This window comes from Oreochromis niloticus, linkage group LG15, assembly GCF_001858045.2.
Source record: "Oreochromis niloticus isolate F11D_XX linkage group LG15, O_niloticus_UMD_NMBU, whole genome shotgun sequence".
Lineage (NCBI taxonomy): Eukaryota > Metazoa > Chordata > Actinopteri > Cichliformes > Cichlidae > Oreochromis > Oreochromis niloticus.
This window is the reverse complement of record NC_031980.2, coordinates 25,726,386-25,753,677: the sequence shown is the minus strand read 5'-3', so window position 1 is coordinate 25,753,677 and position 27,292 is coordinate 25,726,386. Positions and strand designations below refer to the sequence as shown.

Genomic DNA, 27,292 nt, shown 5'->3' with positions numbered 1-27,292 from the left:
TGTACTGACAGGTAGTGACCTAAGCCTTCAACTCTTTGTTCTACTGATTAACGCGCGCGCGCGCGCGCGTGTGTGTGTGTCTGTCTGTCTGTCTTTCACTTCTTTCACCTTCCACTTCTCAGGTGTATTTCACGCGTCAGCGCAGTTTCAGTCGCTTTTCTACTTTTCAAAGGAGCCCGTGCGCATGCGCAGTGGGAGTCGGCGCAGACCGTCAGGAAGCCGTGCTGCAGAGTTTATTTTTCCTGTAAAGTGCGACGGGCAGCTGGAGGGCTGTGGCAGCTGTAAATGAGGCTGAGGTGAGTCCACACTTTCACTTTTTTGGCTCTCAAACTCAGAAAAAGTTCAGGAGTCGTCCGGGAGCAGCTCCGAGTCCTGCCTGGGCTCCGGGTCACTCTCCAGGCTGTGCTCACGGAAGTGTCTGCCTCAGAGGAAGAGCCCAGGCTCAGCTCAGCTCCTCTTTATCACAGCAAAAGCACACGCAGCGTGTAGGTGGGATTCTCACTCATAAGTCCGTTAGGAAATCTTCACATTTAAAGATGAGCTGATCAGCGCAAATCTTATTACAGACACTCGGGGGGCGGGTATGATGAGGGCGGGGGCACCTCTCATCCACGGCACCGCGTCTCCTCCTGGACGTTTTAACTTTTACAGCTGTCGGTCGGAGCAGTCAGACCAGGGAGCAAGTCTGTACTACTCACAGATTATCGGTCCAGATTTTAGGCTGTGTGATGAAACACGTGGAGCCAAAAACAACGACCAGCCCAGATGTTTCAGAAAAAGTACACGATCAAGTTCAGACATGTTTGTGTCTGCCGAGAAAATCAGAAAACACCAAATTATAAGCTTTTAAACGGAGCTCCGCGCGGAGGAAACAGCCGCTTTGCCCGAGCTGTAATGAGCTCATATCACAGCTGATCCTCGCTGCTGCCTTTTTTTTCTTTATGTTTGTTTGTGTTTGTTTAATAAACACTGAACTTTTGTTCATCTAGAGGTTATGAACAGCAAAACTTTATTCAAATCAGGCTCACCTGGAAAACCATGTCAGGAAAGTTAACCAGTGCGCGTTCATGTGTTGCCATGGAAACCATCCAAGGTTCCTACCTGCGCTGGGCCGCAGTCTGCACATGCTTTGTGTCTTTGCCTGGGGGATTAAAACTCATAACTGAGACTTTTTCTCTCTTTTTAAACATTTTATTAATGAATTATTTCTGATGAATAATCCAGATTCATCAGATCAACCAACCAGATTAATCCAGTAACTGAAAGTAGCTGAAAGACTTCAGATTAAATAATTAAAAATGTCATTTATTTATTGTAGGAATTTTTAGAGTAAACATTTGAATTCATTGAATAAATAAATACATTTTTTTCACATAAGTCATATTGTTAACCTAAGAAATGACAAAGTCTTTAGTTAAATTATTTTTAACATGAATTTGTTGGTGCTTATGTTCATATTTGAGTTTGTGGTTTACAGACATGCTTATTTCCTCCAGATTTCAGATGTGAGTGTGATGGACAGTCAGATGAGCAGTAAAAATAATAACTGTAATAAGTCTGTGAACAGGAAGCTTCGAAAGCTTTAAACATAAAATCATCACACAGGAATCAGTGGATGCATCACAGGTGAACTCTGAATCGTGTCATTTCCTGTCATCTCTGCAGGTTTCTGTTGGTCTGGTTCTTCATTCCTTGCTCTGCTCGGTTTCTGTTTTGCCTTCATCGTCACTCTGCACACTCAGGTGAGTCTGATCACATGACCACACTCACCTGGTGATGCATTTACTGACTGCTGCCACTTATGTTAAACAGCTGAAGGTCTTCATCAGTCTCCTATGTGTGTTTGTTTGTGTGTGTGTGTGTGTGTGTGTGTGTGTGTGTGTGCGCGTGCGCGTGCATGCAGGTGATGCCTGAAGGATCTCTCTGTTCCTCCTCAGACCTCCCCATGGATGAAGGTAAGACGCTCCTGCTATTCCTCTTGGACCCTGGTTTTAGTTCTGACTTAAGTTATGTTTCCGTGTTTTTTTTATGAGCTCCCTGAACGCATCTGGACTTCCCATTCTGTAGGGGCACTCTCTGGAGCCGCTCCAGGCGACACAAACTTTATTTAACATGCAGAAGGGTGTCCCTGTGAGACTCCCCCAGGTGGACCTGAGGACTGCTTCGTGGTCCCGGTTCTGGTCCCAGTCCTGGTTCTGGTCCTGGTCGACCACAGATGAGTCTTTGTTAGCGAGTGTGGATGTGAGGCGTCTTTCTTCTGCGTGCTGGAGCGAGCCGGTGGCGCTGTCGGAGGACAAAGGGTGTCTGTCCTCAGAGTGACGTCAGGCCTGTTGTTTCCTGTTTGTGCGCACACGAAGCTGCAAGCGGACGCTGTGTCCTTCGAGGCGCGGTGCTCCGAGCTGCAGGAGAGCAAAAAGTGAAAAAGCAGAAGCGAGATTAAAATCAGCCACGTTCACAAAAACAAACATCCACCGACTCATGATAAAAAGAAAATAAACATCAATAATAAAAACAAATAATCTTTTAATAATTAATATAATGACTGTAAACAATAACGTAAAAACCTGAGAATGAAGAACACTGAATGTACAAAATTACAGTCTGTAAAGTAAAAGTATTAAAATGAATAAAGTGAAAAAACATAAATAAAAAACATAATAACATAAATAAAAAGAAAAAATAACTGAAATAATTATAAAAAAGAATTTAAAAAAATAATATTTTTAAATATTTATATTAATCTGATTTTCAATAATATAACAAATAAAATAATAACAAATAATAAAATCTGAGTGATGAAGTTTCTGAAACTAAACCTGAACAAAGAGAAATGAAAGAGACTGGGTGTGTGTGTGTGTGTGTGTACCTGTATAGACATCTTTGTATAAACAGTCCTTTATGAGGACCAAAACGGTTGTCCCCACGGGTTTGAAGACATTTTTGAGACTCAGAATGCAGTTTTAGTGCCAGGGATATGATTAGGTTTAGGCAGGAAAACATTATATCAATTAGATGTCCTCACTAAGATATCAAAATGAGAAGAGTGTTTGTGAGGGCAGGTGGCGGGGTGGGGCAGGTCAGTCACCAGCACGTGGCATCTGGCGCTCCACGTTACTCTGAGGCTAATTGGATTAGGCTCCACCCCCTGGCGTCAGGGCAGCAGGTGGATCAGTGAGACCTGGCAGTCCTGACGAGACTCGGTCTGGAGATGTCCTGTTTTGGGTTCTGCTTCTCGCTCCCTTTAAGGTAGGCTGGGATTCTAGAGTTTCAGCAGAAAGCTCAGGTGTTTCTGCAAGTGAAGGGTGAAGCGCTGAGGCTGCTGAGAGATGTTTTTCCTGCAGAGGTGACTCAGCTGTTTGTGTAGAGGGATCTGGTCTCTAACTTGGATAAGCTGTAGAAACAACTGTGTGAAGGTTACCTTTCTGTTTAACAGCCAATCAAATCACTCTGTCTAGGAGCAGCAGGTAGAAAAAATGTTGATTAAACCTGATTGTGTGATTCAAACCAGCTGAATGTGGCAGTCATGCCCCAGAGCATCATGGGAACTGAAGTCTCTAGATTCAGTCTGCCGAGTAGTTCTTATAGATTATTATTGATCCCAGCAGCAGGAGAGGTGTGTGTGTGTGTGTGTGTGTCAGACTCGAACATGATCTCAAGTCACGTGCCTCTTAATCACTATAGGAACCAGCTGATGTGTTGCATAAGACAGGTGGTGGGGTTATCGCGATGACATCATCATACTGCTTAGTTTAAACTGGTTTGAGGCGGTTCTGGTCCACACAGGACTGGTTCAGACTGGCTCCTGTGTGTGAAGAGTCCGGCTGTTCGTTTTCGCCGGATCTTACTGACGTGTTCTGAGGTGGAGAAACTACAATGTCCTAAAGGTGGACTACAAATTGACTTCAGCACATCGTTGCTACTCCGAGGTCAGAGTTCATGACAGCACTCTGAGAAACAGACTGAACGGGTACAACTGCTTGGAAGGACTTCACAGGAGAAAGCCTCTCCTCTGTGAAAGAACAGGGCAGCACAGCTGCACCTGAACAGAGCCCAGAGGAACAGACGAAACCAGAGTGCAGGTGTTGGTCCATCATGGACAGAATCAAACACCTCAGACTGACGGTGATGATCAGAGTGGACCATCAGCTTCTCTGTAAACACAGTGGAGTCAGCGCGAGGCCGTCTGTCCTACAGCTCCAACTCAGAGAGCTGTGCATGTACATGTTCATGTTCATGAAACGCTGGTATGAACATGTGCTACCTGCTGTCTGTCAGACCTCCGTGTGTGTGCAGCAGGTTTGTCTCAGTGGACGACTGACCTAAAAACTCATACATGAATAAACTGGAACATCAGAGAAGTTCTTCAATAACAGAAACCCTGAGCATGGTAGTCACTGATTGCCTCATTACAGTGTGAAACATCAACGTTTACCCAGATTATTAAAAACGGGAGAAGTGAGTGACGGCTGGCCACGAGGCTCACCAACATCAGCTAAGAAAAACACGTCAAATAAAGCTGTTTGTCAGCAGGTGTGAATCTGAGTATCAGATAACGTGAGGCCAGCAGTCCTGGGCGCACCTGAGCAGTATGGTCACTGTGCTGAATGTAGTTTCTTCTTCGCTGGTGTTTTAAAGTGATCTCACCTGTGCAGATTACAGTGGCTCAGGTCCACAGTGTTCAGCTGTGCTTCTCCTGTTGTTGTTTCCAGTGTGTAATCTGTGATGGATTAACTCACAGCTTTAATCCCCATTACTCAAGATTATCTCACACACACAGACACACACACACACGCCTCCAGCTGAGGCTCCGTCACTGAGGAAACATGCTCATTCAATAAGGAGATGATTAATCTGCAGGTGTAAATGTCACTGTAGTTGTTCATTGTGCAGCTGCTGATCGATCACAACGACAGATTATAGATTGTGTTTCCGTGCTCGTGGTCGGGGTTCAGGAGGGAGGTGAAAGGGCATTATGGGAAACGAGGGGTTATTTCTGTTAGAGTGAGGCACTTGAGGCGTGCAGGAACACTGATGCTCCACGCTAATCCTGCTCTCAGAGGCGGAAGATGTTTTGTTTACCTGCTGTTTGACTCAGCACTCTGACAGGAAGTGATGCATATCCTCAGACACCACTTCCTAAGTTACTGTGTGAAAGCAGCCAATCATGAGTCATCTCAGATGTCTGATTTTATTTTTTTTTATAAACCAGTAAAACAAAGTACTGAGTGTTACATTATGAAATATTTTCACGGGAAACATCAGAGGATCTCGGACTGAACGCTGTGGAACGCCACACGTTAGACAGATGTAGCCAATCGGCTCTTCAGCTTCCTGTACTGTGTTCGTCTGCAGATTAAAGAAACCCAATCAAAATAAAAATAAAATATCAGGAAACTAAGGTTTTCAGTTAATGTTGACTTGTGCAGCAGCAGCACCCCTGCTATCTGAACTTACACATTTTTCTTTCATCACAACAAATAATAAAAAGTTTTAGTACTTTTGGGCTGAAGCTGTGTGAGGTTTGAAGGATCTTTAGGAAGATCAAGATTGTTTCTGTCCCATCTGGTTCCTCTAACAGAGGATAAGCTGCACAGATCAGGACCTTCAATGTGATGAATGCTTCACTCACTGTTTCCTCTCACACATGCTTCATGTATGATACAAACCGTAACTCTGCCGTTCACGCCTCACAGCGTCATGCTTCATGCAGCAGGTGTTCCTGATATTTTGTCCACCCCTGCTGGTTACAAGTGGCGTGTGTCTGTGGCGTCATGGCGAGACGCTGTGGTTAAACGGCTCCGTTGTGTCTCAAGAACAGTCGGCCATTATCCCACAGCATAGCCCCGCCCCCCCAAGACATTTCGGGACACAAACAAACAGGCCCAAACAAAACGGAGGAGCAGGAGGTGGAGGAATAAAAACATTCAAACTGGAGCTGAGCCATCAACGTCAGTGAAAATGAGACGCATCTCAGCTCTGACCTCTGACCTCTCTGAGCTGGAGGAGCAACGAGGAGAAAACAATGTTCATTTATTCATAGCTACGCAGCGTGCTGGAGAGGACGAATGTGACTCAGATCATGTAAATGTTCATTCAAAGCGTTTCCATTTCCATAAGATGTTTTGAATTTTCACACCCTGAACGTCTCGAGGCTGTAGGGACGTTTGATTCATGGAAACGCTGTGAATCTGGACTCTAAGCAGCATTCGCTGATCAGGGTTACTTCAGGTCAGCTGGGAAAGAGAGGGGATGGGGGGGAGTTCCCCCAGATCATCTCTGCAGGAATGGTGAGACAATTTATTCTGTGACCTATGGAGCGTCACTGAGGTCAGGTGATCTGTAGTCCATATTCTGGATGTTGTATTTTCAACACGATCACACATCTGTTGTGATCCAGAGAAAGAGGAGAACAGATTTACGCAGAAGGTTCCAGCTCCTCTGCTGCAGACGCTAACCTGAGACCCTCAGCAGCAGCGTGGTGATGTCAGGCTCACACTGAAACAGGTGAGGTCATCATGCTTTCAAATAATAAAAGGCAGACATGATGAGAGACTCTGTGACGGGAAACTTCATTGTCAGACTGAAAAAGGTGTCTTTTGGTGCCTTGCAGACGTTTATTTTGAAAAATGAAACCTCGTGCAGGTCGCTGTGTTCTGCGTGTTGCCCATCCTCTCCAAGCCTCCTCCTGCCGTTCGTCTCCTGCGGACTTCAAAGTGTCCTGAAGGTCAACAGGAAGTGAGTGAAGCTAAAGGTCAACATCAGCAGGAAGCAGCTCTTCGTTAGAGGCAGAGGAGAGCGCCTTTTACTTAAGATAAGATAACTCTTTAATGTCATTGCACGTTCATACATAGTACAGTAGTACAATGAAATTGGAAAACCGTCCTACGTCGGCACTACATATAACACAACACGACACGATATGACACGTCACAACACAAGACAAACAACACAACACAGTATATTAACTTAGTAATAAAAAAATGAAGAATAAGTGTATGTGTATTACACTTAGTGTATTACTTCCTGTGTGAGTGTGCTGAGACCTGCTGTGAGGCGGTGAATGCTGACACCTGATGTTGCCTACTGGTGTGATGGTGCTCACCTCGCCGCCCAGCTTGCTGTCATGAGCCCCGCCTCTCTCTGTGTTTATGGGGGTCACTTGTTCCCCGAGTTTGTCCTGAAGGCCGCACAGCTGATTGTGTTCAGTCTGGAGGGAGGAGCAGCTGGATGGGATCGGGTACAGTTGGGTGGAGGAGGCTCTCCTGCTGAGTTGGAGTGAGAGGAGAGCGGAAGGTGAACTGAACTGAGAGGCTGGAGATCAGGAAGGAGCTAGCGTGATGTCACCGGTGGAAAGGACAACCACCCACAGAGCACTTTACTCTGGGACAAACCTGTGCTGCTTCACTGAAGGCCTAACCTCATCTAGATTCCTCCCTTCCTTGTCTCCTGCCAAGGAGGAAGTGCTGCCTTTAAGGCGGCGCTCCGTTTGTATTTGAAATGAAACCACACTCAGTGATGTGTTTCAGGCTCTGCCCCCGGTGAACATGTGACTCTTTAAAATGAAATAAAAGAGGACCTAAAATAAATGATGATGCTAATAAAGTTTTTTAGGAACAGCAATGGATGACATCAGTGATGAGTTCAGGTGCAGCTGGGTAATCTTCAGACTGCAGTTCAGGTCCCATTGAACAGAGCTGAAGAGAAAGTGTGCGAGGAGGCGCAGAGGGAGGCGCTCAATCGAGTCCAGTGATTAAAGTTGTCCAGAGGGGCAGGGCCAACCTGCGAGCGACGAGTAAATCAGATCCGACGGCGAGGATGCCGTGGTTCTGCTGTGTTGTTGTGTGTCTGTATTGCTGTGTTGCTGCCTGTGTGTCTGTGTTGCCGTAATGTTGTGTGTTTGTGATGCCGTGTTGCTGCCTGTGTGTCTATGTTGTTGTGTGTCTGTGTTGTTTGTGTCTGTGTTGTGTGTCAGTGTTGCTGTGTTGTATGTCTGTGTTATTGTGTCAGAGTTGCCGTGTTGTTGCCATGTTGTTGTGTGTCTGTGTTGTTGCCATGTTGCTGTCTGTGTTGCAGAGTTGTTGTGTGTGTCTGTGTTGCTGTGTTGTTGTGTGTCTGTTTTGCCATGTTGCTACCTGTGTGTCCGTGTTGTTGTGTCTGTGTTGTTGCATGTCATCATTAAATCGTGAGCTCTTGCGTTTGTTCGGATGTTTCTGATCAGATCTCGAGTATGTGTGCGGTTGCTCGGTAACGCCCTCCTGTGTATTTCCGGCTCATGTCAGGTCAGTTTGTAGTCCCGCCCTCTGCTAGCGTTTCTTTGTGATTTTTTTTAAAATATTTTTTTTATTCATTTGAAATCAAACAGAGAGGAGGAAGGACCTTCATCTTCCTCACTTTTTAAATCTTTCCCTCCCCTCAGTGACGACTCCTCGTGCTGTCTGCCCTTTCTCCTCCTCCTGTAACTCCTCCTCCTCCTCTTCCTCCTCATGTTTCTGTTCAGTGCTGCAGTCACAGTTTGCACATGTGGGGCATTCAGGGCACTTTAGAGCTGCAGGAAAACTCAACCTCTTCTCTTTCATCCTCTTTTTATTTTTGAGCCTTTTTTGAGGACATTTGTTGAGGCCAGCGTTCAGGGTCGATGGGGTATCAGAGGAGCATGTGGCGCAGTCTGGCTGGAGGAGGAGGAGGCGATGTAACTGTGGTCAGGTGTTTCTGCTCAGAGGAACAGGTGAAGATCTCCTTCAGGAGTGTGGAGGAGGATCGGCGGCTCAGACGAGTGTTTGTGCGCCGCTGGTTTGGTGAGTCGACATCAGGTGGTCCCTGAAAATCTCAGACTTTTTTCCTGATGCAGCAGTTTGGATGGAGTGAGATCTAAGAGACTGTTTCTGTTTTCTGATGTCAGAGGTCTGAATAATGCTCATTAGTGTTAAAGCTATGAGCGAATTGGATAATTTTTTTTTTTTTTTTTTTTTTTTTTTTAAACACGTTTTTCTTCGCAGGTGTTAAACGGAGCAGGTGAAGAGGTTTCAGATGTTTTCAGCTCATTTCTCTCCTGTTTGTTTGAATTTTTTTTCTGGCTTCAAACTCGGGTCAGGGTCCTAGAAAAGCTCCTCTTCCTGTTGGTCCAACGGCTGCAGAGGTCAAAGGTCAACCCTGTGTGTGTTTGAAGGTGTTTGAATATAAACTCTGAGCTGTGACTGGCCCACTGGGCCTCTTATCACATCCATAAACTCACTCCCTTCCTGCCTGGTGAGTGAACGCCTCCCTGGCTGCAGATTGGCAGGAAGCCAAAGAGCTAACGGACCACTCAGTGTATCTGTGTGTGTGTGTGTGTGTGAAGCTATTTTCATTCAAATACACACTCCTCCTCCTCCTCCTCCTCCTGTGTTCCCTCTCAGGGAGGATTTGTGTTTTGGCTTCCGAGATTCCTGTCATGTGGGAGAGTGAAGTGATCGCAGCGTGAAACCCTCCAGCTGAGCTGCTCCTCGGAGCCAGAGGAGGTCCGTCTGATCCTCCTGCTGAAAGTGCTGCAGGGTTAATTTACTTCACCCACAGCTTCACATTAAAAGCTTTTAATTGACTTTTATTCTGAAGTAAATACAGGAAACGGTGTTTGTGTCTGAGCTTGTTGAGTATTGGATAGCTGATTTTTTATTTTATTGTTTATTTAACCTTTATTTAACCAGGAAGATCCCATTGAGATTAAAAACCTCTTTTTCAAGGGAGACCTGGCCAAGATAGGCAGCAGTGGTTGTCTCACAGTTACAGAAATTACTCAATTAAACACAGGCAGCAACAACACACATGGAAAAATAAATGAAAAAAAAAAAATTAAAAAATAAAGTAAGTAAAATTCAATAAAGTTCAACAAAATTCAATAAAATTCAAATAAAAATTTTAAAAATCAGTTAAAATGACAATCAATCTAATTGAAACAGTTGCATGTTATGGACTTGGCCTCAAGAATTCTTAGTTTAGATTTAAAAGCACTTAATGAAATGAATTCAGTCATTTTCCAGTCGTTCTGCAGTTTTTTCCAAGCCAAGGGTGCTAAATGGACAAAAGCTCTTTTACCAAATTCAGTTCGGGCAAATGGAACAGAAAGCCACAAGTAACCATGCGGACGAAGAGCATACCGACCAGCATGCTTCACTGCAAGCAGGGAACATATATAAGAAGGTAGCAACCCAAGTATTGCCTTATATATAAAACTGTAAAAATGAGAGTTACTCCGACTTTCCAAAGTTTGAAATGATTCAGACCTGAGCTGCTGTTGTGTTCAAGTGCAGTTTGTAATCTGTGTGCAGCGAAGCAGAGGGGACGGGTTCAAAGCTGATTAGCCCCTGCCTTTGTGTGCCTGCTTTTCCACCTGTTGGGGAGCACGCTCTGTCTGTGTTCTGAAGTCAGGTTTGACAGTTCTGTGCATGTTTAACAGGAACATCAGAGACGGTGGCAGCAGGAACTTCCTGTCTGAGGAGCGCTCTGCTGTCCTACTGTTGGCGTCCATGTGTTGAATGTGTGTGTCTGTGTCTCAGGTGGACTGTCGGTGTCGCTGCTCTTCAGATATTTAGCCAAACCCTCAGAGGACTGGTTAGCCGGTACGTGCGCCAACCAAATCTCTCAGTATGCGATTTCCAGAAATCTGTCAATGAAGCTAAACCAATTAATCAAAGAGGAATCAGTGACGATTGCTGATCTGCTACATGCTGATTTCCTTGAATGAGTCTGTGGGAACCTGCTGTGATTGGCTGGTTGGACCATGTTTGAACACCTGATCTAAGAATCTGGTTACACACATGAAACACGTATGTGCAGCTTCCACTTTCTCACAGTGTCATACCTGTAAACATCTGCCAGCATCAGCAAGTAACTGCACAGCAGCCATGTTGTTAATGTCACGATGATGTCATGAAACTCATCCAAAAGGATAAAACAGCACAAACAAGACAGCTAGCAGTTACACCCACCTGTGTCGCCGAGGAACTGCAGGTCGATGGAAGAAATGGGCGTTTGAGGCGTTTCACTTTGAAACTCCCGGAGCTCGAACCACCTGATGAGTCAGTTCCTGAACATTTGATTCCCAGCCAAGCAGCCCACATGTACATGTTGAAATGTTGCTCATGTGTTCGGTTGCTTCACACAGAGTACAAACTGTTTCTTCACTGTAAAAACATCTGAACACATTTGGATTCCTGACATTCCTTAGGTGTGGTTAATAGGCTACAACCTGTCCAGATGTTTGCAGCTGTGGATGTGAGGCGTGAGTGTTTCCTCAAAGTTGATTCAGACTCCAGGACCAAATAACACACTGCTTCATCTTTGCAGACAGACATTCATCATGTTCTAACGTCTCCTTACACAAGCTTTTATTGTGAATGTCTGCCCTCACTCTGACAGTGGAAAAACCTCAGTGCTTTTATTGTGAAAGGTTATGATGTAGAAGTTTGCTATCAGTGACATCATCTCTCTGCCTCCCCTCCTCAGAGTCCCCCCGCCTGTCCACCGCCTCCATCAGCAGCGATGAGCGTGCTCCGTCGGCCACACCCTCCGACTCCTCTGACCTGCTGGCATGTTACCGGCGCCCTGTGAGCCTGATCTCCACTTTGTCCTCCGGGTCTGGATCCTCCAGAGACGACAACCTCGCCCTGCCTCCATCTATCACCAGCTCCTCCTCGGACCCCGACATCAACCTGAACCTGAGCCCTGAGGAGGGCGCCGCAGATCTCCAGGGGTCAAGCCCCCAACCCAACAGGAAGGGGCAGAGCTTCATTCACAACAAAAACAACAACAACAAAGACTGGAAGGCGAGTCATACCTCGAGCCGCCGGCAGCCGGCTTCACCATTTATCCGTGCCAGCATGGCGCCCAACCCTCAGTTGACCTACCTGGACCGCGTCGTCATGGAGATCATTGAGACAGAGAGGATGTACGTGAGAGATCTGCGCATGATCGTGGAGGTGAGTTACCTAACTGTGTGACCCTGTAGGTCTCATGATAACAGGCGTGGGCTCTGCGGGCTCAAATTTGTCGCAGATCAATTTGTAGTGGATGGTTGGTCGTTGTGGTTGCCTAGGTAACCACCCGTCCAACCATATCCTTCGTTCTCATTGGTAGTTTAACTCAGGACAGCCTCCTGAGTTCCTGGAATTCTGTCGCTGAATTCCTGGAACATCGATCGCTGCTCGGGTTTGCTTTGACCATCACGCTCACCAATGGTTTGACGCTTTAGCCTGAAGCTAGCTCTAAAGTAACTTCAGGCTCTAAGCTTTTCTCTGAAAGTCTACTCTGTGATCCCATGAAAACACCTAGATGTCCACAGAGGGTGGCGGTGGATGATTCCTGGATCGTTTCCATGGTGTAGAATATGAAGTAGAAACACTTCGATCCTCTGGGTCTCATTTTCAAACGATGATCAGTGATGATGGAGCTGGACAGGGTTTGGTTTTTAAGCTACTGACACATGAGCTTCTCGTCCTTTAGTTCTAATCTGAACTCACCAAAGTAAAACTGTCTGAACTTCAAATGTTTCATTTCTATTCTGGGAGCACGCAGGACAAAAATTGACCCATTTTTCTTAGTCTGAACATTTTCGGCTTGTGAAACATACACATTCCTGAACGCGTCTCCACGTACAGAGGACAGCTCGCGGTGTCAGTTGTTACCCCGGCCGTGACTCAGTGTCAGACTATAATTAACAGGCTAAGACGTCCTGCAGTGATGGGATTAGCTGCTTATGTAACAGTCAGGCTCACCAAGCTGCACGCACCTGTTTCAGTGTCTGAAGCACGACTCAATCAAACCAGGCTGTTTAAAAAACTTAGGAAAGCAAAAAACAAACCAGTGAAGGAGCCACAGATACGACAGAAATACTATAAGAGATATTTATTATGATTTGTTTATCAAGGTTTCAGAGAATAACAAAGACCTGCCCTTATAATAAAATAAGGGCAGGCTTTTGCCATCAGAATTATTGTCTAAAGGCGAAGAAATATGCCCAACGGATTTACTTTGCCAAATGGACCATCCCAGCCTTGCCGTAATGGTCTATTTGATTCACCTTTTATTGTTTATTTTATTTTATTTTATTCTCACTTGCTAAATACAGGACAGACTTGACTGGGGAAAAGAAAGGGGAGAAAGAAAGAGGGAAAGAAAAATAGCGGGGAAGAGGGACGGGGATAAAGGGCAAAAAACAAAAACCAACAAAATAAGCAGACAAAAAATACATATATCAATCACCTGGATCACCTGTTGCGAAAGAAAAAAGAGAAAACAAGCAGAAGAAAAAAAAAGAGCAACATAATAAACAACATCACGATGATCTATGGGAATATAACAGTAAATACTAAATATTAAACATTATTGTGCAGCACGTAAGATCGACAGCGCACAGTGTGCTTTGAGGTAGGAGCCAAAAAGGGTGTAGTTTGTGTGTGTGAGCACCCGTGTGTACACCTGTGAGCATGAACGCGCTTGTATTTAAAAGGTTCCTTCATATAACGATCTGCTAGAGGGTGTGGGGAGCCACAGCCCCGTCCTCCAGGGCACAAGTTTTAGGTTTCCTAAAAAAGTGAGATAGAATATTTAATATGAAATCAGTAAACACATCAGACATACGAGTTTTCTCCATTTTTAAAATATTTAAAAATCAAGTAAACTCTGACACATTAAACATAAACTGATACATAGATTTTAAAATCCAGTTTATAAAAATAAACATAAAGAAATACTTAACCACTTTTATTTAAAACAATAAATGTGTTTATGTACTTACCTCAATAATAAATAACAAACATATGGAATATAGTATATATTTTTAATCAAACAGAAATTATCTCTGATCAAGCCAGAAGTAATCAGATTACTGTGGTATAGCTCAGCATGAGTTCAGTCTGCCTCCTGCTGGAGAAATGGAGATATTACAGTTTAATTTAAAGGATGTTTTATTTGACGCTGAGCTTTTTAAAAAGTGACCCCTGACCTTTCTGTCACTTCCTCTTATCCTCTTCTTCCCTGCTTGTCTCTTCCTTCCTTCCTTCCTCTCTCCTAACCCTTCCCTCCTGTCCTGCAGGACTACCTGGCTCACATCATCGATCAGTCGGACCAGTCGGATCTGTCGATCCGTCCTGAGCTGGTCTGCGCTCTCTTTGGAAACATTGAGGACATCTACGAGTTCAACAGGTGAAGAAGAGAAAGTTTAAAGTGTCCGTTAACACTGCTGTAACGATTTTTTTGTCTAAAATGGTTAACGTTGATGTTGCGTCTCCCCCATGTCAGCGCTCGCTGTTTCCTGTTGAGGGGTGAGTTTGCTTTGCAGACCGGCGCTGTCCTGCTGCACAGCATGGAGTGCTCTGTTTGCTGTGGCTTTGAGTGCCTTCATGTTTAGAAACGATTCAGCAGGTTAAATATGGACAAACCGTTTCACCCGTTTTCACTCCTGAACGGTGCAGGCAGACACACTTGAGCACCGTAACACAAACCAGATGGTATATATAAAAATAACCATGACCGCCATGATGTCAGCCTTTGGTTATTGTTAGTCGAGTCATTAGAGTAGAAGGTAACAGAGACTTTCACTGCATGTCCTTCCTCTGCTCTCCTCCCTCCTTCTTGTCTGTCTTCATGGTTAAAGGTAAAAACTCCAAAACATCAGAAGAACATCATGAAATATTCAAATGAGCGTTAGGGTTCAGACTCTGAAGTGAGAACCAAGGAAACTGCTGAAACGAGAGAAAAGCTTCAGGTTTCCTTTGGTTTGCTCCTGGTGACATGCAAAGCGTTGTTATTGCTGGTGTCATCATGGTGACAGTGTTTCCTGTTCACAGCGAGCTGCTTCAGGATCTTGACCAGTGTGACAACGACCCTGTCGCCATTGCCAGGTGCTTCGTCATGAAGGTGAGACTGGATCTGATTGGATTTGGGTGAGGATGGTTCGTACAAGCAGTGGCTGATAAAACTCTTGGTTTGTTGTATTTCAGAGCGAGTACTTTGACATCTACACACAGTACTGCACCAACTACCCAAAGTAAGCCCTACAGCAGCCGTACTGCTTTCCCATGCGTCAGATTTCGAGCACGTTTTAAAAACCTCGTCTCATTCACATTCACCTGTCCACACTTGTCTGTCTCCTCTCTCCTGTTGCAGTTCGGTGGCGGCGCTGACAGAGTGCATGAGGAACAAATCTCTTGCCAAATTTTTCCGGGACCGCCAGTCCTCGCTTAAACGTTCGCTGCCTCTGGGTTCATACCTGCTCAAACCTGTTCAGAGGATCCTTAAATACCACCTGCTGCTACAGGTACCACACCAGCACATCTGACGACCAGTCACACCTGCACCCAAACCTGTAGAAATAGACCAGAGGACTGAGATGAAGCAAATATGTCTAAGGCCACGTTTACATCACATTTGATCAGAGCTTCACACGAGGATTCACATGGATTCCAGGAGGATCAGTCAGATTTAGTGTCTTCAGACATTTCTTGTTGTGAAAGCAGAAGTTATCTTCTTAGTTATATTTTTTTAGCCAACTAACTGAAAACTATATGAGCGACACATAAGTGAAGTTTGAGTTGATATCCATGGTGTTTGGAAAAAACGTCCAGATGTGGATGATTGGTTTGGGTTGGGAATTAGATTAGCATGTCATTAATGAGTCTGAGGTAGTTTTCTTTTTAATGACAGGGAGGAATGTTGGTTTGAGAAGGGAGTCAAGAAGGCCACATGAAAAGGGAAAGCCCATCTCTGAATTGAGGAGGGGGCCTAAGGGTACATCTGTCACCATCTTACAATGCTGTGATTGCAGCCATTCCCCAACTCTCTGTGAATGGTACTCATAGCCATTGATCAATAGGCTTTGATCAGTGTTGATTGATTAATGGTTGTTGATCCATGGTCATGACGATTTGCATATTAATGATCAAGGAACTGACCTCACAGCCCATCCTGCAGTCAGCTGAGAATGAAGAAGTCACTTGGATGAGTGACAATTTCTCCCCCTGAAAACATCCAGATGAACAGAATCAACCTTTTGGGAGTCTTCTTTTATTTTTTAGACTATATATACTTTCAAGCATGTATTGGGGAATATTTGTCAGACTTTTTGGTTATTTGGTTTGAAGCTACAACGTGATTGTGTCTCTTTCATTTTACATAAACAAATTGGTATCATCTGCATAAAACTGTATATTTTAACCCTTTCATGCATAGTGGTCACTACAGTGGACAGCTATTCAAAGGCTGTTTTCTTGTATTTGTGTCAGTGTTGATGGTATACTTGCACATAAACCACTACATTGGACACTGATGTGTCACTCCATACACATCAGTTGTCCACCTAAGTGTTTAAAAAAATGAAGTTCTTTTTTTCATGCCTAAAGATAACTAAAAATACTTAAGAAAAATATCCAGATTGAGGTTGTCATAATTCATGCATGAACGGGTTAAACTGAACATGACTTTATGCTGACTTGTTTGTGTTTGTGATGGTTTTCGGTTTTCTTTAGGAGATAGAGAAGCATTTTGACCCAGAGGAGGACGGTTATGAGGTGGTAGAGGAGGCCCTCTACACTATGACAGGAGTGGCATGGTACATTAATGACATGAAGAGGAAACATGAACACGCCGTCCGACTCCAGGTAACTAATGGCAAAAGAAATAAAGTTTATTCTATACACACTGTAATTATGGCTATAAAGCGCAAAGAAAAACACTTCTATATCTAAAAACAACTTTAAATGAATACATTCATATTTTTAGGCTGTGCAGATGAAGTTCTTATCAGAAGGCGTGTACCAGATAAGAACTATTTATTAGCTCTGACATCTTGTGACAGTTTAGAGAGAGTATGCTCCCAGTGGTGACATCTTCAAACAAGAAGCCCTGCACTGAATTGTTCTGATAAAGGAAATTAAATTTGGAAAGGTTGAACTTACTTTTTCTATAAAGTTGTTTCAGGGCTTCCTTCCTGAAAAACAAACCAAAACAACCAAAGGCAGGAGTGTATGAGTGTTTCTGTACTTGGTTTTTCAGGAGGTTCAGTCACTGCTGCTGAACTGGAAAGGTCCTGATCTCACCACATACGGAGAATTGGTTCTGGAGGGAAACTTCAAGGTCCATCGAGCCAAAAATGAAAGAACGCTCTTTCTCTTTGACCGGGTGCTGCTCATCACCAAACGTCGCGGCGAGCACTATGTCTACAAGACGCACATCTCTGTGAGTGGCAGCAGACAAACATCTAAGAGCTGCAGGGTTTCAGGTCTTTGGTTTAAATGCAAGTGTGATTCATATTTCTGTCTCCGGGTTTCAGTGCTCCACACTGACGCTCAACGAAAACGCCAAAGACTCCCTGAGCTTCAGCGTCATGCATTACAAAAACCCCAAACAGCCTCACACCGTCCAGGTGAGTCGACCTCCACCCGCCAGCCAACAGATTTAAGCCTGAGAGGATCGGAGTTCATTACCTGTTCTCGTCTTTTAATGTTTCAGGCTAAGACGGTGGAGGAGAAGAAGCTCTGGGCTCATCACATCAAACGCATCATTGTGGAAAACCACCAAGCCATCATCCCACAGAAGGTCAGAAACATCAGTATACTCACCCATATCGCTCCAGGTGACCAGTGCAGACACCAGTAATGGTTAGTTGTGTGTTTCAGGCAAAAGAAGCTATCCTGGAGATGGACTCCATCTGTGAGTAAACATCTCTTCTGCTGTAGAAGATTAATGAAAGCAAAGATTAATAAGGATGTGATGAAGTGCACCTCTGTGTTGTTGTTGCCGTTTCCCTGTAGATCCTTCCAAGTACCGTTACAGTCCTGAGCGCCTGAAGAAAGCCACGTCCTGTCACTCTGACGAGTTCCCACGAGACGCTCGTCAGGGCCGGCGACAGTCAGGTAATCAGATTACCTGGATTACTGATCAGGGTATCCTGTTGTTATTGATGTGTAACGACCGGTTTTGTTTCCTCTGCAGAGCCGATCAAACAAACCCTGAAGAGCAACAAAGGTAAAGACATTTCATTGAAATCGATTTTGATAAATCTTTGATCAGTACGTCCACTTTTGTGACTTTTGCTCTCACAGAAGTTTCTCTTGGAACGTTTTTGTTTAGGTTGTATTCTGCCCAGGTTCTAGATTTCCTTCTCAGACATGCATTTGGACCTCTAGGTTATCTCTTATAAGATTTTCCAGTTGCTTATTTCAGTCAAACTTCAATAAAATGTCTGGACTCTAACAGATTGACCTGCTGTGGACCTAATAAGGGTTAGCGTGATAGAAAACACTGTGAGGTTTCTGAGGCCTATGGCTCTCTGGGCTGATTAAAGCTGCAGATGTTCGCAGGTAAAGGTGTTGTGTCTAACAAATCTTTTTGCTCTTGTTCTTCTGCTGAATCTCCTGCTGGACTCTCAGCGCTCCTGGAGGTAAGACCCCAAACTCATTGAACACGCGCGTGCTTGCTGTTACTCAGACTGTTTCCTGTTCTGTTTATGACTCTGTGAACTTTCTGATGGGTTCTTATGAGCGATGTTTTGGTGAGGGTTACTGAGGCTCGGTCCTGCTGTCAGAGCCACACTTTAGATTTAGGAAGCAGAAACATCATAGTGTGTGACGTCCTGCAGTGCTCAGATGACAGGCGCTCTCTGCGGGCCGCCGTCAGCAGCAGCATGCTGGGGGACTCTGTCACGGAGGAGGAGGCAGAGCTCGGCAGCAGGAAGGACTCGCTGGAGCGACTGCTGTGCAGCGTGGAAGAGGAAGAGGTGGGTCAGTTGGATGATGCTCTGCTGGAGGACGAGCAGGTAGACGACTTTGCCAGCTCCGTGCTCGCTGCCATCTCCTGCTGGCACGTCACTGTCCAGGCCTTCCTTTCCGCCGCAGGGACGGTGAGGCTTTCCGGTGCCAGCCCGGTCTTCATCGCCCACAGCACCTGTAACGCGCTACAAGGATGCTGCTGTGGAGCTCCAAGTAACTGCTGCATGGGCGTCTAACACCAGCCGAGCTGCATGCTTGGGTTCAACACGCTTAACTACCGCAGGGTGACCACATGGGGCAGCGTTTAAAGGAACTGACAATGTTTGGATGAAGTTCATTGTTTTTTGTTTTCCTTGAGTCAGATTGTTTCAGATGGATCGCTTTCTCTGCAAAAGGTTTAGCTTAGATTAGTACAAAGACTGGAAGCAACAGCAAACTGCTTGCCAAGCTCTGTTAAAAGCTCACATCTATCAAATCAGAAAGATGTTGAGGTTTTATGAGCACTCATTACCTCAGTCATCATCTCTAAAGTCCTAAGCTCTGTGTGTCTTATCAATCTGTTTATTTATAAGCACATTTAAAAACAACACAGTTGACCAAAGTGCTGTACAAACTAAAAAGTGAAACAAACGCACACAAAGAGAACAAAACAAAAACTCAGTCACAGTTAAAAGTTAGGGAGTAAAAATGTGTTTTCAGACAGGATTTAAAAATGTTGAGTGTTGGCGAGATCCTCATTTGAAGAGGCAGACTGGTCCAAAGTTTAGGCACAGCAATCGTAAAGGCCCGGTCACCTCTGTCTCTTAGTCTGCTTCTAGGAACAATCAGCAGCAACTTATCACCTGACCTAAGAGTTCTACTAGTTCTAATCCATTATAAGAGACTTAAAAACAAGCAGTATGCTCCTGTTCTGATGGCTAGTTGGTTAGCTAACATGTGGAGCTCCACAGGGTTCCATCCTGGGTCCTCTGCTATTTGAATAAATACATCCTCTGGTGTTTAAAAAGAGAAAACATTTGAAGATGATGTTTCCTACAATTGAAAAAAGCTGACCAAACTGAGCATCTAAACCAGAAAGAGCTTTATGCCGTTATTATTCTTGTTATGGCAGAACTGGTGCAGAACTTTATTTTATGATTACTAAAAGCAGAAATGTGCATAAATATCCAGGGTAACCTACTACTGTAGCTAATTCACACACAAACAGGTGTAACTTCTGTAAGTCTATAAGAGTCTGTGTGAGGAGGTGAGCGACCAGGTCCTGTTTTTAGGTCGGTTGTTGATATGAATGCAGCTCACAGTGTCTGTACAGCCCAAAGTCGCTGAGCCAGCTGCCCAAATATTATGTCCCATGTTTGCTTTTCAAAGGTGGAAATAAAGAACAGGTCCATGCCACATACCTCATGCAAAGTGCTTCAGCCTGCAGCTGTCCACCGTAATCTTTTCACTGAAGGCCATACTGTGGTCATTGTCTCGAACATTATTTGGTTTGTTGATCATGACATCAGTTTGATGTCTGAACAACATCAGTACCAGGTCAGGACACCAGGGCTGGATTGTAACAATCCCGGGTGTGCACATTGTTACACAGCAGCATGAAAAACAAGCTTCTTTTACTACAAAAGCATTTTCTGTTATGTTTTCCAACAACACGAGTGCTCTACATTTTCATATTGAGAAATAATCTCAGTGACTGCTGTGCCTCCTGCAGTGTCTCCTTCGGTGCCTCCTTCAGTGCCTCCTTCAGTTGGGGACATTAACTTCAGAAGTTGTTTATTGTAAACTGAAATGTGAGCAGGTTAATGAGGCATGCTGACAGTTTTCCTTGGATCGAGTGTTTTTGCTAAGCGAAGGTTGTCTGTGTGCACTGAAACACCTGACTCTGGAAACCAAACCAACAAGGACTTCCCAAAAACTCTTCCTATCGTATTAAAGAATTTGAATGGCTCTTTGACTGTTTTTGGCTTTTTATCTTTGCAAAGTTTAAAACTTCGAACATTCGTCCTGCAGCTTTACATCCATCTTTGTCTTTATTGCTGTGAACATGAATACGATGGGTGACCCCGCGTTTCTAGGTGTGGTTGGATGAACTGGACGTTTGCTGCTGCCTCTCACAGTTCTGTTGCATTGATTTGCATTGGTGGCTGCTCTGTATCATGTAATAAATAAAGGTTCAGTTCACACAATAATAACAGACACTCTTTAAAACTGAGTAAGCAGCTTTTCCATGAATGACACTAATGACTTCTTGGTTTGATTTTTTTTTTTAATCATATTGTAAAAACATTTCTTTTCCTCCAGCTTTTCTTGACTTCCTGTTCTGTTTGTTTTTTGCTGAAGGACGCAGAGGGAGGTGGCGTCTCTTCAGACAACTCTAACAAAGAAAATGGACAACTCCCTGAAGAAGAAGAGCCAGGTGGCACAGAGCCGACACCTAAGCAGGTAAGTAACACTCAGTCGCTGACTTGCAGGTGTGAGGCCATCTCCAGATCGCCCGATCTCTGGGCTGTCAGTGCTGGTTGGTTTTGAGGGGTGGGGGGTGTTTGCAGGTGGTTGTAATCTTTTGCATCATGGCTGTATTTCCCACCTCTAATTACTGCTTCTGTATTTTTGTCCTGCCCAGCCAGCTGTAGAGAAGCTACCACAGGAGAAGATGTCTGAACCAATCTCAGAACCAGAACATTTCACTGATCCGACTCCTTCCAACATCTCCAATTCCTGTCAAAAGTCAGACGACCTGAAACATGAAGTAGATCCAGAACCCACAGAGGAGCCATCCTCAGCTACACCTGATTTGGATTTGAAGACCTTGAGCAGTGGAGAGTCCTCTGAGGATGAGGACAACGAGAAGGAGATAGCAGAGAAGGAAGGCGAAGCCACCAGCATCCTCCCGTCCTCCGTCCTGGACAAAGCTAGCGCCATCGCCCAGCACTTTACCAACAGCATCAAGCGAGGCAGCGTGGCCCAGGACGACGCCCGCTCGCTCGGTTGTCCTTCACCTCGGTTACCCAGCAGGAGTGGCAGCAGCCTCAGCCTGAGTGCCGAAGCAGACGACCGACCTCCGCGGCTCTGCAGCTTTGTTGCTGATCCTGCAGAGACCTTCGGTGGGACAGATTTGACTATGCTGTCTCCTCGAGATGACAGTATCTTTGATAGCGACCGAAGCATTAGGCGAAGACGGGACTCCACGCTGTCCAAGCAGGACCAGCTGCTCATTGGGAAAATCAAGAGTTACTATGAAAATGCTGAAAACCAAGACGCCACTTTCAGTCTTCGGCGCAGAGAGAGCCTCACATACATCCCATCTGGGTTGGTCAGGAGCTCCGTCAGCCGGTTCAACAGCACCTCGACCTCCTCCACCTCCACTGTGGACCCTACTTCTGCAGAGTCACACTCTGCTTTACCCCAAAATACCCAGGATCTTATGGGCTGTAGTGGCTCTTTGGACTCTTTGAAGTCTGAACAAAGAAGCACTGATCCAGAAGATTCAGAAGGCAGCCAGAGGTCCAGGTCTCAAAGTGTGCAGGATAATCTCTCTGATGATGAAGAGTTCAAACCTTCATCTAAAATGATTAAGATCTGGCAGGCGATGGAGCGACACATCACAAAATCCCAGAGTGAAGATGAAGGGCAGGATCGAACCAAAGAAGCTCCAGTAACCTCCAGAATCTCCGGCCTTTCTTTCCCAACCAAAAACTCTTCCCAAGAAAGCAGAGCTTCTGATCTCAGCACCATCAAAGAAGAGTCGACAAGCCCTATGCCCCTCAAGCCCAAAGCCTCGGAGGTGAACCGGACAGGAAGCGTGAGGGACACGCTAAAGATGTTTGGGGAAGAGGCCGCCGTTCTCAGGGCTCCAGTGCCTCGGGTCACCCAGCTGAAGGTGGAGGCAGAAAAGGAGCGCCCCAGTAGCGCTTCAGACCAGGTGGTTGAAGTGGACAAGATGGCGAGCAAAGTCCTCCACCTGGCTCGTCAGTACAGTCAGCGAATCAAAACCTCCAGTCCGGTGGTCCGACAGCGAAGTCAGGGTCTCCTCTTTGGAAAGAAGAGCTTAGCCAGTGTGGTGGAGGAGAGGGAAGGTTCGGGTACATCACTTTACACACTGCGTAACATTTCAAACCAACAATCCTCAAGGAAATCTATCTATTGATTGTCTATGTGACCATAGGACCACTAAACCTTCAACCAACGCAATTCAGAAACTGTATTTAATTCTCTTTTGAGAGAGAATTAAATACAGTCATCAGTGACCTTTTGTGGTACAGTTAGGGTTATCGATCGTCGACCTATCCATTTTATATGAAATTTTAATTTAGAAAATCAGATAGTACACCTGTAAGGTGATAACACACAGAAGAGACTGGATTTAAAAGTTATCTTTTTTTTTATACCATGTACGGGGAAAGTGTGATGTTAATCCTGACCATACTCTGAGTCCTGCGCGGGCTCGGCCACCTGCTGGATGTTAAGAGATTAATTGTTGTAAATGTTTGTTCTGCATGTTTGTAAAACTGGGTATATATTCAGTCCTGCTCAGCCTGAGCCTGCCCTGCCTTCAGCAAACTCTGCTTCTTCAAATAAACCATTTCCTGTTGAGCAACCGATCAGTCCAACCTGTCCACACACGCTTAGTCTGCGCCCACTGCATGAAAAGAAAAACAAAAAAACAATGGTACCACATGTAGTTATGACACTGTACTGCCACCTTCAGGTAAAGACGGTAAAATGTGCTGCTTAGGGGCAGATTATAATCTGGACGGCCTAAAGTGATGAGCTCATCTTTCCTGAAGCTGAAGTAAAATATCACACCTGCATATGGTACCATTGTTTGATTTATGCCAACTGTAGAAGCCAAACATATGTTTATGGATTATTACGGCTTTTGTTCATCATTTACTTCGGTTATCGGAACATTGTAATCAAATCAAACAAATTTAAAATTGATTTAAGATTAAAAATCTGGAAATATACCTTAAATATGTTTTTTTTTTTTTCTTTTTTCTGGCAGGTATACCCAGCCTGACTCTGCCGCTGGTTTCTCATAAGCAGGCGACTTCTTTGCCGCTGAGTCCTGTAGACCACGTGAGGTCTTTAACCCTCGGCTTCACCTCCAGCTCCAGGGGCGTCTCCCCAGGCCGGCCTCACTCTCGCAGCCCCCTCAGTCCACCTCCTCCCCTCGAAGGCTTCAACTGGCCCGACGTCCAGGAACTCCGGTCCAAGTACTCCGCCAACAGCTGCTCCCAGAAGAGTGCAGTCAGTCGGAGTCAATCCATCCCGGAGCAGTTCGACAGCAGTCTGAGGAGGCACTCCAGCTGCCCCTCGGGCCGCTTCCTCACTGACGAAGCTTCCAGCAGGGTTCCTTCACAAAGGCCTCACAGAAACTGGGACGCCAGCTGGGAGGAACGCAGCAAACGGCTCCTCAGAGCCAATTCCCTGGATCCTCGGCTGAGTGAATCTCAGATGAGTGATCTGCAAAAGCTCCAGGACCAGGTGGCAAATGACAGTTACTACATTGCAGCTGAGGCCCCCCTAACAAACGACCCCGAACACAAGATCATTGTCATGGAGAAGTTTCCAGAGCCAGAAGAAACAGCCAGAGACAAAAAAGACGAAAGTTACGTCCAGATCCGTTCACCCACCAGCAGAGAGAAGATCTCCATCATGGCCGTCATCGACCGGTGCCGGGCCTACCAGGAGTCTGACGAATACCAACAGAGGGAGGAACTGAAGGCCAAAACCGAACAGAACAAGTCCACAGCAGTGTCTGCTGATCAAGATGTTTCCCAGAAAATGAGATCAACCTCAGGGCCGAAGGTGGAAGGTCAGCAGAGCATCGTGAAGAACCTGAGGGAAAGGTTTCAGAGCCTGAGCTGAAGAGAGAGTTGTCCGAGCTCTCCTCTACATGTCACGACTCTCAGTTTATAACCAAAAGATGTAACAATGACAGGTTGCTCAAGTTTTAATGATGTCATAATTATTTAATTTATGTGAGCATGAAAGGAAAAGCTGTTTTAGCATGTGGTAATGGCACAAATGTTCAGGGGGTGAAATATTAAAACAAAGAAATTATCATATATGTATATAAAGTCTGCAGTTAGAATTCTTTCTGCTATCTTAGAAATGTAAATATCTTATTGAAAATCTTGATGGGAGCACCTTTCTGTGCAGGATGCCGTGTTCTGCACAGGGTTATTACATCTTCTGTCCAGGTGGAATCAGGAATACACTAAGGGATCGCTTAAAGCTCCAGACTGCACCCACTTTAACTCTTTAAAGCTCCTCTGTGAGAGGACTAACCACTAAACTCACGTCGTTCACTCCCGGTGTAAAAAGCGACCAGGTTGAGCGTGTGCTGTGTACAGAGTATTTCACCTCTTCACCTGACCTCCCTGAAGCCCCAACTCCTGTGACTCAGAGGTCAGACTATTGCAGTGGTTTGGGATTACTGCAGCACTCGGTCACTGATTTTAAATTTCAGAATATGGATTTTTGTTTTTTAAAAATATGGAGGTCTACATTGTCAGCACCAGACTCACCTCTTTGTTGTCAGAGGTGTTGTTGCAGAAATAATGGCCTTCATATTTCACTTGTTTGATGGTGATTTTATCAGAGAGCAAACATTCCTTGGTGATAATGAATCTTTGAACAGTCATCTCTGAATCATCAGAGCTTGGTCGGGGTATTTGGGCCACCCGGAGCAGCGGGGCGTTGGTAACGCCACCGTTCGGTGAGGTCAGATTATTCTTTGTGTTAATGTCTGCTTGATATGAAGGCAGCTTTAATCCCTCCTGGGGAGCAGCAGCAATACACTGTCTTTGGATAGTACCTTGTACAACACAACCACAAAGACCAAACCGTCCTTCAAAGGAGCGGTACATTATATCGAACTCTCTGTGACTGGCTGCGTTTAGACTGTCTGTAGGGGGATGTGTTGGCTCCAAAAGAAGAGGAAAAGCCCCTCAGAGTTTGTGTGATCTGCACTTTGTGAGTTGGTAACTTGTAGAGCAAGGAGCTGACCAAGCTGATCGTGTCTGAGGGCTGGTGTGAGAGGCCTCGTCATGATCAGGACTTCCTCTCCCGGATCCGTCTGCTGTCGGTTCAGACTGTTGAGACTAGAAGACAGTTCAGTGAAGGCAACATGAACGCACCTGATACCTGCACACAGTGTCAGTTATTGATCATCAGCTTCTCATCACACTGATTGATTGTGGTCACCACGTTAAAGTCAGACTGTTCCTTCCAGTGATTAAAACTTTAAAGACATAACCATGAGTAAATGTTCACGACAGCCAGAGCAGTGCAAGGAGCTTCAAACCTGCCTCATTAGAAAAAAAATTAATAAACACAGGTGATGGATTTATTAATTGTCCAGTAATTACTAAACTGTAAATAAGTGAAGTACAAATGATTTTTTTTTGTTTGTTTGGCCAAGTTCTCTTTTTCCTGTTAACAATCATAAATATTCAACTGTAAAAGTCATTAGTAGTTTATTTAATACTTAATATTTAAAGGAATTTCAGTTTTTGTGCCTTGTTGTTGTATTTCATCATATTTTATATAAGTCAATATTTTCCTAATAAGTCATGTGTTGGACTCTGCTGTTAGCACTTTGCTCAGAGGCACATGGCAGATTTGAACATGTGACTTCCCACCTGCACATCCTGCTCCTCAGTCAGTCCACTGTTAACAGTCATGTGACAATGTCATGTACTCCCTATTTATTTGATCAGATTTAAATAGAAACACAGCAACTGTCTTTCTATAACTCTGTGTGTGTGTCTACAAATGTGTTTGTATGACATCTGTTCTGCATTAAAACCACATATAGAAGAAAAAGCATGTGCATTCTTTACATGTACACAGTATTATGTGTTGGTGTTGTGCACACAGTTCTCTTCCTGCAACATCCCTGTAGGTCACAAACACCTCTGCTGATTGGTTGATGGATGCAGGCTCGATTTCATACTGAAGAAGCTCCGAGTCATGCAGCCAGCTAACGTTAGCGCTCAGACCGCTCTCCTCACATTACTCACCCAGAATTATCGTGCTGATAAACACCGTGCACGCCATAATTTGATATTAAATTTGTGTTGGTTTTTTTTACATATGACAGAATGACGCAAAATAATTGATGATGGTTGTCATCAATACTGTAAAAGAAGCCTGTACAGACATTTATTACACACCCAGTGTGTAAGGTTTACACGCCAGCTGCCCTAAATTAACAGCATTAGTAACGTTCATGTTTTTGTACTGATTAATCCAGCAGTATGCACAAGCTCTGTAAATGCTCAAATACATTCAGTGATATTCCCTTTTTTTCTCTTTTTTTTTGCCTGTCCTGTTCAGCACTGATAATCATAGTTATTGTCTGAAGGTCAAACAAAATGCCCAACAGATTTACTTTCCCAAATGGACCTTTGGCTATACTGGTCCATGTAATTGTCATAGTTTATTCGATCTTTATTTTGATTGTTTTATTTTCAGTTATTACAATCAAGGAAAGAGAGTTAACAGAAGAAGAAGGAAGGAAAAACAGGAGAAGAGAGAAAAGT

General features: G+C 44.7%; 1 protein-coding gene across 9 annotated transcripts; it reads left to right on the top strand.

Annotated features, from left to right (window-relative positions):
- The first annotated feature begins 172 nt into the window (after window positions 1-172).
- On the top strand, window positions 173-26,573 carry plekhg3 (pleckstrin homology and RhoGEF domain containing G3). Of its 9 annotated transcripts, XM_019345556.2 has the most exons (21): window positions 173-296; window positions 1,666-1,742; window positions 1,904-1,955; window positions 10,533-10,595; window positions 11,482-11,954; window positions 14,069-14,178; window positions 14,823-14,892; window positions 14,976-15,022; window positions 15,142-15,292; window positions 16,500-16,631; window positions 17,026-17,208; window positions 17,303-17,395; window positions 17,482-17,568; window positions 17,649-17,682; window positions 17,784-17,885; window positions 17,965-17,997; window positions 18,402-18,412; window positions 18,611-18,871; window positions 21,081-21,182; window positions 21,364-22,822; window positions 23,746-26,573. In XM_019345556.2, exons 3-21 carry the CDS (start codon window positions 1,907-1,909, stop codon window positions 24,609-24,611), a joined length of 4,326 nt encoding a protein of 1,441 aa, XP_019201101.1. In that variant the 5' UTR covers window positions 173-296; window positions 1,666-1,742; window positions 1,904-1,906; the 3' UTR covers window positions 24,612-26,573. The 9 variants fall into 9 exon arrangements, with proteins under 9 accessions (XP_019201101.1, XP_019201103.1, XP_019201102.1 ...); XM_019345558.2 differs by lacking the exon at window positions 10,533-10,595; XM_019345557.2 differs by lacking the exon at window positions 1,666-1,742 and having other exon boundaries at window positions 182-296.
- The last annotated feature ends 719 nt before the right edge of the window (window positions 26,574-27,292 follow it).

Excerpts from the sequence above, each read along its gene's own strand:
- plekhg3 (XM_019345553.2), top strand. The coding sequence starts at position 8,636 with ATGGGGTATCAGAGGAGCATGTGGCGCAGTCTGGCTGGAGGAGGAGGA. Across the intron at positions 15,293-16,499 it reads AATACCACCTGCTGCTACAG|GAGATAGAGAAGCATTTTGA; the intron begins GTACCACACCAG and ends GGTTTTCTTTAG. Across the intron at positions 16,632-17,025 it reads AACACGCCGTCCGACTCCAG|GAGGTTCAGTCACTGCTGCT; the intron begins GTAACTAATGGC and ends TTGGTTTTTCAG.